General features: G+C 42.9%; 1 protein-coding gene across 2 annotated transcripts in view; it reads right to left on the minus strand.

Moving 5' to 3' along the window:
* Window positions 1–11,431, minus strand: part of prx (periaxin) — a 38,997-nt gene extending 27,566 nt beyond the window's left edge. Inside the window, exon 1 of one of the 2 annotated variants that reach the window (XM_062060632.1) lies at window positions 11,275–11,430. In XM_062060632.1, coding sequence (XP_061916616.1) covers window positions 11,275–11,332 — 58 coding nt within the window. In that variant the 5' untranslated portion in view covers window positions 11,333–11,430. Of the gene's footprint in view, window positions 1–11,274 lie in introns of both variants that reach the window. The other variant, XM_062060633.1, reaches the window with a different exon arrangement.
* Window positions 11,432–14,398: the final 2,967 nt, after the last annotated feature.

Consider the following 14,398-nt stretch of genomic DNA (forward strand, 5'->3'; position numbering starts at 1 on the left):
AAAGTTTGAGAACCACTGCACTACATTTTTGCAGCCTTTCCATAACCAAAATATCCGATAACACATTGTTTCATTAAAGGACAAATCTGCTAATGATAACGACAACCAATCCGAAGGTCTATTGACAAGAGCATGTGTGCCTGGTTGGAGATCAATAAAACAGGTTACATTGTTTTAATCTGACAACTCTTTGAACACAAAATCCTAACTATCGATCAGCCAACCCTGTTGCTATGAGACAAGAGGCAGATTTGAGACATCATCATCAGCAGCAGCAGCAATCGTAAACAGGCAACAAACAGTAGGAAGCAAGGCTGGTTAAGGTTGTTACTGCACTATATTGTGTGTGTGTGTATAAACTGGCATGCCCCCGCCCAATCACTTTGGGAATGACTTGGCTTGCGTTCACTGTGGCCCCCCTGCTATGTCATTCCGGAGAGTTCCGCCTTCCTGTGATCACTTTTTTAACTCGCATCTGCTATGTATGTGCACGCACCTGTGTGTGTGTGTGTGTGTCATTTCAGCGTGGATGCCGAGCCCGTTTGGGCGTGTTGGAGGTGTTGGGTGTCCAGCGGGTCACAAGATGACATAACACACATTCTCTGGTGCTCATTTAAAGAAAATACAAGACTTGCTGTGTCTATTCTCGTGTCTGCAACTCGGTGAGCTTTAGCGGAGCGTCCATTGATCACATCTCCCATCCAAATATTAAGTCCCTTTTCACCTTTACACAGTGGAGATGGTGCAAGAGCGCAACCAGCGTCTGATGTGAAAGCTCTCCACCGTAAAGATGAAGACCACTTGGAGGTTTCAGCTCGGACTGCAGACAGACGGCAGCAGGTGGACGAGGAGGCGCAGCTCCCTCCGTTTGCCACATGCCTGACCACGCTTACCTCTTATTATAGACCAGGAGTGCAGGCCCTGCCCGACTGGTGGAGAAGATCCCCACATGATGGACGGAGGCGGGAACATGCTGAGGTACGAGGAGCTGTCTCATATAGTGGATGTCAGCAGCATGAGAAGAAGTACAACAACTTGTGCATGAAGGATGCACATGATGAGAAGTCACTGCACGGCAGTTCTGTTACACTAGAACAGACTGTTCTGTTCCACTAGATCAGAACTGTTCTGTTCCACTAGATAATGACTGTTCTGTTCCATTAGAACATGCCTGTACTGTTCCACCAGAACATGACTGTACTGTTCCACTAGAACATGACTGTACAGTTCCATTAGAATATGATGGTAGTTTTTCACATTGAAGATGACTGTATTGTTCCACTAGAACAGGGGTCGGGAACCTTTTTGGTTGAGAGAGCCATGAAAGCCAAATATTTTATAATATATTTCCATGAGAGTCATATAATATTTTTTAACACTGAATACAACTAAATGCGTGCATTTTTAAGTAAGATCAACATTTTTAGAGTATAATAAGTCTCTTTTTATTTTTAATAACATTGTTATTCTGAAGCTAACCAATAACAAATAAAATACTTCTTACCATTAACTTATTGAACAGGTGCGGTAGAAAACAGATGGATGGATTAAAATGCATGAGAAAGTTTTATATTTTGAACGTTATTTTTAACACTGTGATTACCAGCGGAATTATTCCTTACTTATGTTAAGCAATGTCAGCTAAGATTTATCTGAGAGCCAGATGCGGTCATCAAAAGAGCCTCATCTGGCTCGAGAGCCATAGGTTCCCTACCCCTGCACTAGAACATGACAGTACTGTTCCACTAGATCTGACTAGAACATGACAGTACTGTTCCACTAGATATGACTAGAACACAACAGTATTGTTCCACTAGATCTGACTAGAACACGACAGTACTGTTCCACTAGATCTGACTAGAACACGACGGTACTGTTCTACTAGATCTAACTAGAACACGACAGTACTGTTCCACTAGTTCTGACTAGAACACAACAGTACTGTTCCATTAGATCTGACTAGAACACGACCGACAGTACGGTTCCACTAGATGACTAGAACACGACAGTACTGTTCCACTCGATCTGACTAGAAGACGACGGTACTGTTCCACTAGATCTGACTAGAACACGACGGTACTGTTCCACTACATCTGACTAGAACACGACTGTACTGTTCCACTAGTTCTGACTAGAACATGACAGTACTGTTCCACTAGATCTGACTAGAACACGGCAGTACTGTTCCACTCGATCTGACTAGAACACGACAGTACTGTTCCACTAGATCTGACTACAACACGACAGTACTGTTCCACTAAACCTGACTAGCACATGACTGTACTGTTCCACTAGATCTGACTAGAACACGACAGTACTGTTCCACTCGATCTGACTAAAACACGACGGTACTGTTGCACTAGATCTGACTAGAACACGACAGTACTGTTCCACTACATCTGACTAGAACACGACAGTACTGTTCCACTCGATCTGACTAGAACACGACGGTACTGTTCCACTAGATCTGACTACAACACGACAGTACTGTTCCACTACATCTGACTAGAACGCGACGGTACTGTTGCACTAAACCTGACTAGCACATGACTGTACTGTTCCACTAGATCTGACTAGAACACGACAGTACTGTTCCACTCGATCTGACTAGAACACGACGGTACTATTCCACTCGATCTGACTAGAACACGACGGTACTGTTCCACTAGATCTGACTACAACACGACAGTACTGTTCCACAACATCTGACTAGAACACGACAGTACTGTTCCACTAGATCTGACTAGAACACGACGGTACTGTTGCACTAGACCTGACTAGCACATGACTGTACTGTTCCACTAGATCTGACTAGAACACGACAGTACTGTTCCACTAGATCTGACTAAAACACGACGATACTGTTGCACTAGATCTGACTAGAACACGACAGTACTGTTCTACTACATCTGACTAGAACACAACAGTACTGTTCCACTCGATCTGACTAGAACACGATGGTACTGTTCCACTAGATCTGACTAGAACACGACAGTACTGTTCCACTAGATATGACTAGCACACAACAGTACTGTTCCACTCGATCTGACGAGAAGACGACGGTACTGTTCCACTCGATCTGACTAGAACACGACGGTACTGTTCCACTAGATCTGACTACAACACGACAGTACTGTTCCACAACATCTGACTAGAACACGACAGTACTGTTCCACTAGATCTGACTAGAACACGACGGTACTGTTGCACTAGACCTGACTAGCACATGACTGTACTGTTCCACTAGATCTGACTAGAACACGACAGTACTGTTCTACTACATCTGACTATAACACGACGGTACTGTTCCACTAGATCTGACTAGAACACGACGATACTGTTCCACTAGATCTGACTAGAACACGACGGTACTTTTCCACTAGGTCTGACTAGAACCCGCCAGTACTGGGTGTGATCCTACTCAATAGCCCTCATGAAGTTGATGATGTTATTGTTGGCATTCGAACAAAACAAGCAACATCCTCTCATCATGAAGAACACACACACACACACACACACACACACACACACACACACACACACACACACACACACACACACACACACACACACACACACACACACACACACACACACACACACACACACACACACACACACACACACACACACACACACACACACACAGTTTTTTCATGTTCACAATTACAAGATCTAATCTGAACAATCATATGATCAGAGGAGTCAATGTTTGTTTATGAATAGGACGGCATGAAAACGACAACATTAGACACAAGACAACATGAGACAAGCGAAAAACAACATTAGAGTTAATAACATAAGACAGGAGAAGGCATCTGACAAGGTAATATGAGAACCGAGGCATGAGAAACGATATTAGATAGCACTAAAAACATGAGACAACATTAGATCAAATGAATGATGATCTTACACAGCATCAGACAGACCACACAAAATGGACAAACAACACAGAATTGGAGGCACATGAGGCAACATGGCAAAAAAATACTGCACAGCATGAGACAAAACTAGATAATTGTTAGACAACAGGTAAGATGAAACACAATTAGACAACATTAGACACAACACAACCTAGACCAGAGTTGAGCGGGGTGAAGATTTTTGTAGGAAAAAAAAGTACCTCAATCATCATCAACAAACTCCACTGACAACATACGCACACGTACACACACACGCACACACACGCACGCACACCCACTTCCTGTTTCAGTGTAAGAAGACAACAAGTACAGACAAAAGCATCCTCCACCTAATAAGTCAAGTGTCCAAGCCCACATGTCTTCTGACCGGTCAGGTGACCTCGCCTGTGGACAGGAAATGCGCCCATGTGAACAGGAAACAGAAATGTACACATAACTCATTTGTAACTCACTGTAAAAATTCAGATGCTGTATAACGGTGTGTTTACATGAGTCTTCCTTCCTCGCTGGTGTGTGGATGCTGAGGGAAGTTCTCCCTCCAGCACATGTCGAACAGTATTTCCTCACCTCCCAGACCCCCCGATCCACTCGTGACCGTACTTCCTGCTGCAAAATCAACCCCACCAACAAACACCACCACCGCCGCCCAAAGCCTGACGCCAGGAAGTGGTCTTCATTATCCATCATGTCACTTCTGTTCATCTCTGTGAAGTCCACAGCTGCCTTCATGACATGAGACACTTGGAACATTACTTGAGCTTTCGGACTGAGTTTGAGTATCGTCCACTTTTTGGCTTCTGTCACCCCAGCTGGACTCCCGGAGGCTTCGGATGTCTTGCATGTTTGAAGCAGTAAGAGGATCTACTCGATCCAGTTAGTGGGCAGAAGACAGTAATTGAAGTCCAAATGTGTTATGAGGTCACATAGAGAATTGACAATGTAGTCAAAAGACACTGGATCTAACCACAGCAGGAACCTCAAACACGTCCGGACATAGGACATATTTTACAACATTGTCCCCTTCCTCAGTATTTTGTCCAAGTGGTGTTGCCGTACCAATGCAGATTTGATAGCAACAATGAAGATGTGCATAGACATGGATGGCCAAAGGACAGTCACAGCATGCGGGAAGACGGGTCTTAAACAAAAACCAAAGTCCCAGCACAGTGGATGAATGTATGCTGACGATGACTGGTAGCAAAATCTCGTCTGGTGACCCTACATAGAATCAGAACCTATCTACCAGTGCTACCTTCAACACAACAGGACCTACACTTGAGCCAAATCCTGACAGATCTGCTCCAGTGTATTGTCAATGTGTATTAGTATACATTGTACAGTATAGTACAGCCCTTTGAGACACTTGTGATTTAGGGCTATATAAATAAACATTGATTGATTGATTGATAGTAAACAGGGATAGGAATCGAGAACCGGATCTTGTTTAGAACCTGTTCCTAGTGTATCAATTCCTTGGAATCGCTTGCCAATTTTTCTAACAATTCCCTTAATGCAGGGATGTCAAACTAGTTTTAATTGAGGGTCACATTGCAATTACGGCTGCCCCCAGAAGGCCACATTAATTGATGTGGCAGACTACATTAAATGATGTAGCAGACCACATTGAATGACTTGGCGGCCCACTTTGATGATGTGATGGACCACTTTAAAGATCAATCAATCAAAAAAAAAAAAAATCAATCTATATTTCTATAGCCCTTAATCAAAAGTGTCTCAAAGGGCTTCACGTATCACAACAATATGCTCGGATCTGAACCTAGAAATGATGTGGCAGACCACACTGATTGACATGGCGGGCAACATTAATGAGGTGGCGGACCGCGTTAAATGACGTGACCGAACACATTAAATGTTGTGACAGACTACGTCAATTACGTGACGCACCACTGTAAATGAGGTGACGGGCTACATTAAATGACATGGCGGGCCAAATTAAATGATGTGACAAACAACGTTAAATGATGCGGCAGAACACACTGATTGGAGGGCCAGGTTAAATGATGTGATTTCCAATGTGAATGCAATCTGACCCGCATGCGGACATGACGTCATGACGTCGCACGTACTGCAGTGTTTACCAAAATAAAATGACTTCAATTCAACTTGTCTCAGTAATGGCGCATTTGTGGCTATTTCAAGGATTTTGTGCACAGTCAACATTTTCTGAACCGGATTATTGTGCGCACAAGATTAAGAAAGAAGAGGACAAGAATTTTGGCTATCGCAGTTTAAAGGGATAAATTGCTACGACATTTCATTTTCACCCGTTTTCTGCTACGTTGTCAACTATTTATTTTGTAACAGTCTATTTTGGCAAATAATTACGACACTTATCGTTTTTGGTGACGTTCTGGTCGGATGAATGAGACCTAAGCGCTGGAGCGTTCACATTGAGGACGCAACGCATCTAGGCTTGAAATATATTGAGTTGCACGTTATGAGCCTATGTCATATATAGTTTCACTTTGTAAATCTAAACAAATCTTTGCACGGTATTCAAATGTTTTAAGTTTCACAAGTATATTTTCTAGGGAGATTACAAAGATTCTTAAAAGTTGTAAAAACTTTACTAAATGTTAAATTTTTATGTAATTTCCACACATGTTTTATTTTGTTAAATTCTACAGAATATTTATTTCTTAGATTTTTTTTTTTTTAAAGTTTTTTTTAAGCTGCATATGTCCCTCTTAAGACTTTACTGTTAGCTTTGTAAGGTCATGTTACCTCTAAACTAAACACAATTGATGCTAATCTACCTTTTTGTTATTTTGTTGAAAGAAGAATCAGAACCGGAAAAATCTTATCAATTTCCATCCCTATATGCAAGAGGGCTATGCTGCTGGTCTGGCCCGAGAAGAACACTGGACCAGCCCGTGAGTTCAGTTAAAAAACTTATAAGAGACTAATATTTGTGCAGCAGGTTCCAAAACACTAAGGTACTTTCATATAGATGATCTTCTGTTCAACACAGAGTGACATTCTGGACTCCAGGGTCTCTACTTAGGTTTCTTGGAGAACCTTAGACAGTAGCATCCCACAGAAAAGTAGTCACATTGAGACTGGTCGAAGGAAGAAGAAGACACATTTGTGTAGCCCTCTGTGTTGTCACACAGACTGTCATGGTTGTGCCCAACATACCAGGCTTCATAGGTATGTGGAGGTCGGGCTCGGTGCCGCAGAGGGGCACGGAGATCCAATGACTATGGCAGTGCAGCTGTCACTGCTGTGTAACGTCAACACACACACTAACCAAGTGACAGCTGTGCGTCACTCATTTTTAAAGGGATTCTGGAATGCCACAAAATTTGCTTTTTGGGTAACGCTTGGGCCAGGTCTTGTTACAAAATACTCTTATGGTCCTGGTGACACAAACTACTCTGTGTGGATGCTAACAGCGTGCCATTGTTCAGCCATGTCCACTCCTTCATGCAGTCTAAGCAACTTTCCACAAACTTTACTGCAAGTTGCTGATCCATCCTACCTTCTGCCCAGCTGCAGAGCTTCAATCTCAGCTTTTATCCTAAACTGCGGTCACTCCTTCTTCCTGCTGGTATTCCTAAAATCTCCCCCCTCTCCGTCTATAACTTTCGTCCCAGCCCGTTACTCCCTTACTGAAGCCTCAGGCCCGGTCTGGGACCACGGCATCTCCAGGAGGGACGGGTCAAACATCCTGATTGGCCGTCGGGCAGGGAGATGTCCCCACATTAGGGCAGCGAAAGGCGGGGCTTTGTGACTGATAACGGAAAGGGGAGAAGGAGATAACAAGGTTTGGAATATAGTGGACAGTCTGTGAGGGCGCAGAGAGGACTGACTGTCGTCAAGTCAACAGAGATGGATAACAAAACAAGTGAATTAGACTCATACACATTACGAGTTTGTTGTAAAAATGGGAATTTTAGGAATGTGCAGAGAAAATTAGGTGTATGGAGTGACGCTACCAGCAGGCAATGTTGTTTATAGATTATTTTTAAACCAAACAGCTAAAAATAGAACGAGCAGGATTTGAAGAAAGGGTGAAACTTCCTCTCACTATGCTGCACCAGCTGCTGTGTGTGTGTCTACCATTAGTGTGGGTGTGTGTGCATGTGTGAGTTTGCGTTCATCCTTCATGGTAAACAAAAAGCGCCTTCTCAACTGTACACTCCAAACCACAAACAGAACCAGCACACAAACATTCAGAATTCCTGCTTTGTGTTAGGGTTGACTAACCCTAAAGACAACATTCCTAGAATTCCTTTCGGCTTAAATTGACGCAGAAAGTTCAGTTTTGGACAATAAACATTCATGCATGTGCCTCACAATACGAAGGTCCTGAGTAGTCCTGAGTTCAATCTCGGGCTCTGGATTTTTCTGTGTGGAGTTTGCATGTTCTCCCCGTGACTGCGTGGGTTCCCTCCGGGTACTCCGGCTTCCTCCCACCTCCAAAAACATGTTCCTGGGGATAGGCTGATTGGCAACACTAAATTGGCCCTAGTGTGTGAATGTGAGTGTGAATGTTGTCTGTCTATCTGTGTTGGCCCCTGCGATGAGGTGGCGACTTGTCCAGGGTGTACCCTGCCTTCCGCCCGAATGCAGCTGAGATAGGCTACAGCACCCCCAGCGACCCCGAAAGGGACAAGCGGTAGAAAATGGATGGATGGAGAATCGCATTCAGCATCGGCCCGGCTGGTGTTGGAATGTTGTCTGGGTGATATTGAGATGCTAAAAATCAGTGGTTCTTGAACTTTTTTCCACCAAGTAACCACCTCAGAAAAAACTTGGCTCTACAAGCTGTCCCCACCATAATGACCAACATTAAAATACAGTAGTCGAGGAGTCCCAAGTATTATTTAAAAGCAAGGCAGAGGTTGTATTTAACAAGTATACTTAATATTTTTGGCCACTGTACGACTGCACATTGTTTGAACAGTAATACTGTGTTTGAATACAGGAAAAGAAAACACTGTACTTGAATCAAGTGATTCTTTGGTGTACCACTAGATGGAGCCCGCAAACCACAGTTTGAGAATCACTGCTACAAAAAATAACATTAGGATCTTTGCAGATGTCATCACTTTGTTTTTGGATGTTGTGGCATCATTATCAATTTAGCTACGGGACAGTCTTTGAACAGTGCTGCAAATTGTTGAATTGTTTTGGGAATGTTGAATGATGTTGGGTAGGGATGTTCCCATCAGGGTTTTATGCTGCAGATTCTGATACCGATCATCCATGAGTGACATTGGCCTATACCAATACCAGTGTGGTAAAGCTGTGATTTTTTTTTTCTATTGACAGTTAACCATTATCAACACAATATTTAAACCAGATTCTCTTTTATTACATAAAACTGTTTGAGCAAAACAAAATCAATAATATACAATACCTAAACAAAGCAAACACAACAATTTATTACTATTCATTTAAATCCTCTGGTTGTGGCCCTTAAAGTCCTCCTGTGTCTAGAGATTAGTGTGGGGAAAAATTGGTCGATTCTCCGATGCATCACGATTAAAACCTGGACGATTCATGAATAGATGGACAAATGTTCAAACATCGATTATTTACGTATGTTAAATAATATTTAGCTGTGGTGTTAAACTAGCTTGAATGTGAAGTAGTGAAACACGAAAAGAAACAATACTTTGTACATTTTAACAGAAGGCTAACAGGAACCACGTTACAGTAGAGAGTAACTAGTTAAGACTAAATATAAATAGTGTCAGCCGGGGGGAACAAGGTTTCTTATTGGCATTAAAAGAGCAAATTGGTTATAAAATGAGTTTGTTGCCATTGTGGTGGATAGTGTCAGAAATTATGTTGGGATTTTGTAGTGATTATGTCAGAATATTGAGGAGTTTTGAGAGGTTGTGTCCGGCGGTGTTGAGGTGTTCTTGTGACGTACCGGTATAGTGTTAAGATGCTGCTTTTAAGGTTTCAAGGATATTGTAAGGAAGTTGTCGCCACGGTTTTCAGAAAGGTGTCATTATGTTGGAAACTTATAAGATTAATGTTGAGATAGTTTTGGAATAGTGTTGGATAGTTGTGGTGGTGGCATCACGATCGTAAAGGTGTTTGGATTCTGTGGACAGGGTTTTGGGGATTCTGTGAGAACGGTGTTATGATGATGTTGGCATGTTTTGGCAGTAGAATTGGGATAGTTAGAACATGTTTTGGGTATATAGGGATTTTTTCAGGATGTTGTGGAGAACTACTGTCATGCTGTGATGTTGATCAGATGAACAGGAGGTTTGGCCAGGACAGTGCTGGGGTTTTCTGGGGATGTTGCAGGGACGTTGTTGGCATATTGTCATGATGGTTTTGGGATGCCTTTGGGATGAGGTGGTTTCTAGCAATGCCAGCAAACATGGACATTGATGAACTAAGCCAGGATTTAGATATCCACAATTTTTGTGTGCTTCGGGGCTTGAGATGTTCCTGTTGTTCAATGAATCCTCATTTATTGCTGGACGTCACACAGCATTAACATCTTAACCTCAAACATTAATAATCAGAACTTTTTTGATCAGTACTTAGCTGACCTTTTAACTGGAGATAATTTTTAGCACATGAAGAACTTCCAGTAGGCATAAAGTCAAATGACCATTCCAGCAGAGAACATCTAATCAAACTAACTAAACGCCCAAAAGGATCAAAGACTGCAAACAAGCATCGGTTCCTCCTGTCAAGCCAAATCAAATGTCACAGGATCTCACAACATTGGATACAAGCATCAAACTACAAGGCAGGCACTTTGACGTGTAGTCATCTCCATCAATTAGACATCCTAAGATTTGGTTAATAGTTGCTTTTAACCATTATCTGGTGTCATATTACATTTGAACTAATTAAATATCCTGATGAACAGACCCAAGTCAACCGTCCAACATGACGTCTATCTTTCCCAGTACTTTGGTTACATGTCCTAATGAACTAAATCAGTCAATGGTCCAACGTGTCGTCTTTCCCAGTACTTTGGTTACGTAGATGTCCTAATGAGCTGATCTTAGTCAACCGTCCAACATGAAGCCTTTCCCAGTAGTTTGGTACATGTCCTAATGAACTAACTCAGTCAACGGTCCAACATGACCTCTTTCCCAGTACTTTGGTACATGTCCTACTGAACTGACTCTATTTAACCATACCAAACATGACGTCTTTCCCAGTACTTTGGTACATTTCCTAATGAACTGACTCAGTCAACCGTCCAGCATGACGTCTTTCCCAGTACTTTGGTACATGTCCTAATGAACTGACTCAGTCAACCGTCCAGCATGACGTCTTTCCCAGTAATTTGGTACATGTCCTAATGAACCGATCCAGACCGCCACCCAAGTTTTTTCATCCTGACCTGCATCAGAGGAAGGTGTCCAGGTGACTCTGAATATTCCACGGAGACACTCACACATGGTCCGCAGGAGGACGCCGCTGGAGCGCACCAACACAGCTGCCTGCACTCGAGCCTCGGGGTGGGCGGACGCGATCCCGAAGGTGGGCTTGATGCGACGCTCTCAGTGTGGCTCACACCGAGTGAAAGACCAAGCTCAGAGGACGGATAGAGGGGAGCAAAAAGATGGGAGAAGGGCAGAGAGGGTAAAAAAAATCTAACAGTGAACTTTGCATTCTCACATCATCAGTGTGTGTGTATGGAGTGGGTGGGGGGTGTCAGGACAGAATGGACGTGCATTAGCTGTGGAGGACAGTCAGCAGTTTGCCGCGTGTCTCTGCAAAACTCCATTGTTGTTGGTGCTGGAGGCTTTAGCCGGCCTTGTTGGTGGGCTTAGAGGGGCTGGATGTTGGACCCCAACACTGGACAACGAAGCCTGATTATTGCGGCATCAGAACATCTTTTTAATGAACACATTGTCTTCTTGTCATTGCCCAAAACGTGTCCACAAAAAGTACTGAACCTGAAACTTTATTCGTGACAACTCATTATGGAAGCTATCATGAACCCTAACCATCTGCTTTATTAGAGCATTTTAGTGCTTAAGTGACATCATGTTGTCCTGCTAGCAGGTTAGCTCGCTACTAACTGATTAGCTTTTGTAGTATTAGATTTAGTATTCAGAAGTCAGGACTAATACTGTTTCTCATGTACGTCAATATTACCATGGTTTCCAAACTGCTTGAATGTATTTTATATTCGGACAACACAACCTTATTTTATTCACAACAAAATATTACAGATGTGTTAGAGGTGGTTGAAAATGAATTCATCAAAATTAAAAGATGGTTTGATGTTAATAGACTATCTTTGAATACTAGTAAAACAACATTTTGTGATTTTCTGCCGTAGTGGAAAAGTGTGGATACCTCATATGTCGAAGGAGTTGAGATCCAAAGAACACAAGAGATCACGTTTTTGGGTGTTATGATTGATGAACATTTGTCATAACAATCACATATAAATTATACACAAGCTAAAGTATCTAAAACTATTGCTATTTTACACAAAGTGAAGCATTGTATATTTTGTATAACTCACTGGTTGTTCCATATCTAACAAACTGTATTAAAGTGTGGGTTAGTGCCTGTAAAACATATTTAAATTCAATCTTCCTTCTGCAGAAAAGAGCCGTAAGAATCATTACTGAAAATGCATACAGGGAACCCACAAACCCAAAATTCAAACTATTTCATGAACCGGCAGAGTATAATATCCTAAAAACCGTGTACAAAGCACATGCAACAATTCTACCAAACAACATTCAAAACAAAAAAGAGAAAGTAATTATAATCTGAAAGGAACTGAGGTCTTTAATAAATCTAGTTTTAGAACAGTGGCAATGGAAATAAGTATTTCAATCAGAGGAGTTATTTTATGGAACAAATTTGACAGTGGAATAAAACAATGTAAATCTATTTCTGTATTCAAAAAATGCAAAAATCATGATGATGGAAGATATGACTGAGTAGAATAATTTATTGGTTTAATTGTTGTAAAATGATAATATGGCTTTGTAGTCATACCCGGTAAGGTCTATTCAGGTGTACTGGAGAGGAGGCTACGCCGGATAGTGGAACTTCAGATTCAGGAGGAACATTGTGGTTTTTGTCCTGGTCGTGGAACTGTGGACCAGCTCTATGTTCTCGGCAGGGTCCTTGAGGGTGCATGGGAGTTTGCCCAACCAGTCTCCATGTGCTTTGTGGACTTGGAGAAGGCATTCGACCGTGTCTCTCGTGAAGTCCTGTGGAGAGTGCTCAGGGAGTATGGGGTATCGGACTGTCTGATTGTGGCAGTCCGCTCCCTGTACGATCAGTGTCAGAGCTTGGTCCGCATTTCCGGTGAGGGTTGGACTCCGCCAAAGCTGCCCTTTGTCACCGATTCTGTTCATAACTTTTAGGGACAGAATTTCTAGGCAGTCAAGGCGTTGAGGGTATCCGGTTTGGTTGCTGAAGGATTAGGTCTCTGCTTTTTGCAGATGATGTGGTCCTGATGGCTTCATCTGGCCAGGATCTTCAGTTCTCACTGGATCGGTTCGCAGCCGAGTGTGAAGCGACTGGGATGAGAATCAGCACCTCCAAGTCCGAGTCCATGGCTCTCGCCCGGAAAAGGGTGGAGTGCCATCTCCAGGTTGGGAAGGAGATCTTGCCCCATGTGGAAGAGTTCAAGTACCTCGCAGTCTTGTTCACGAGTGAAGGAAGAGTGGATCGTGAGATCGACAGGCGGATCAGATCTTCAGTAATGTGGACGCTGTATCGATCCGTTGTAGTGAAGAAGGAGCTGAGCCGGAAAGCAAAGCTCTCAATTTACCTGTCGATCTACGTTACCATCCTCACCTATGGTCATTGGGTTATGACCGAAAGGACAAGCTCACGAGTACAAGCGGCCGAAATGAGTTTCCTCCGCCGGGTGGCGGAGCTCTCCCTTAGAGATAGGGTGAGAACCTCTGCCATCCGAAAGGAGCTCAAAGTAAAGCCGCTTCTCCTTCACATCAAGAGGAGTCAGATTAGGTGGTTCGGGCATCTGGTCACGATGCCACCCAAAGGCCTCCCTGAGGGAAGTGTTTAGGGTGCGTCCGACCGGTTGGAGGCCACGGGGAAGACCCAGGGAACATTGGGAAGACTAGGTCTCCTGGCTGGCCTGGGAACGCCTTGGGATCCCCCGGGAGGAGCTGGACGAAAAGGCTGGGAAGAGGGAAGTCTGGGCTTCCCTGCTTAGGCTACTTCTGGATGGATGGATGGATGAATGGGCTTTGTAGTCACCACCATTGAAAGTTAATTGTTGTATTAGTGAAAATAGGGGGCAGATATTGTATGTTTTTAACTTCTTTCAGCTCTTTTTCATTCATATTTGACTTTAATGTGCTGTTGATTGATTGATTTTTATTTTAATCCTTTGTTTGTTTAATGAATGAAATAAATAAATGAACTGAACTTCTTCCAGAGATAACTGAAACCAAACTTACATCAAGCGGTACACTAAATCTTCAGTTTTGTGTAATGATACTTGATGGTACTACTTTCAATAA

Source organism: Entelurus aequoreus, linkage group LG10, assembly GCF_033978785.1.
Source record: "Entelurus aequoreus isolate RoL-2023_Sb linkage group LG10, RoL_Eaeq_v1.1, whole genome shotgun sequence".
Classification (NCBI taxonomy): Eukaryota; Metazoa; Chordata; class Actinopteri; order Syngnathiformes; family Syngnathidae; genus Entelurus; species Entelurus aequoreus.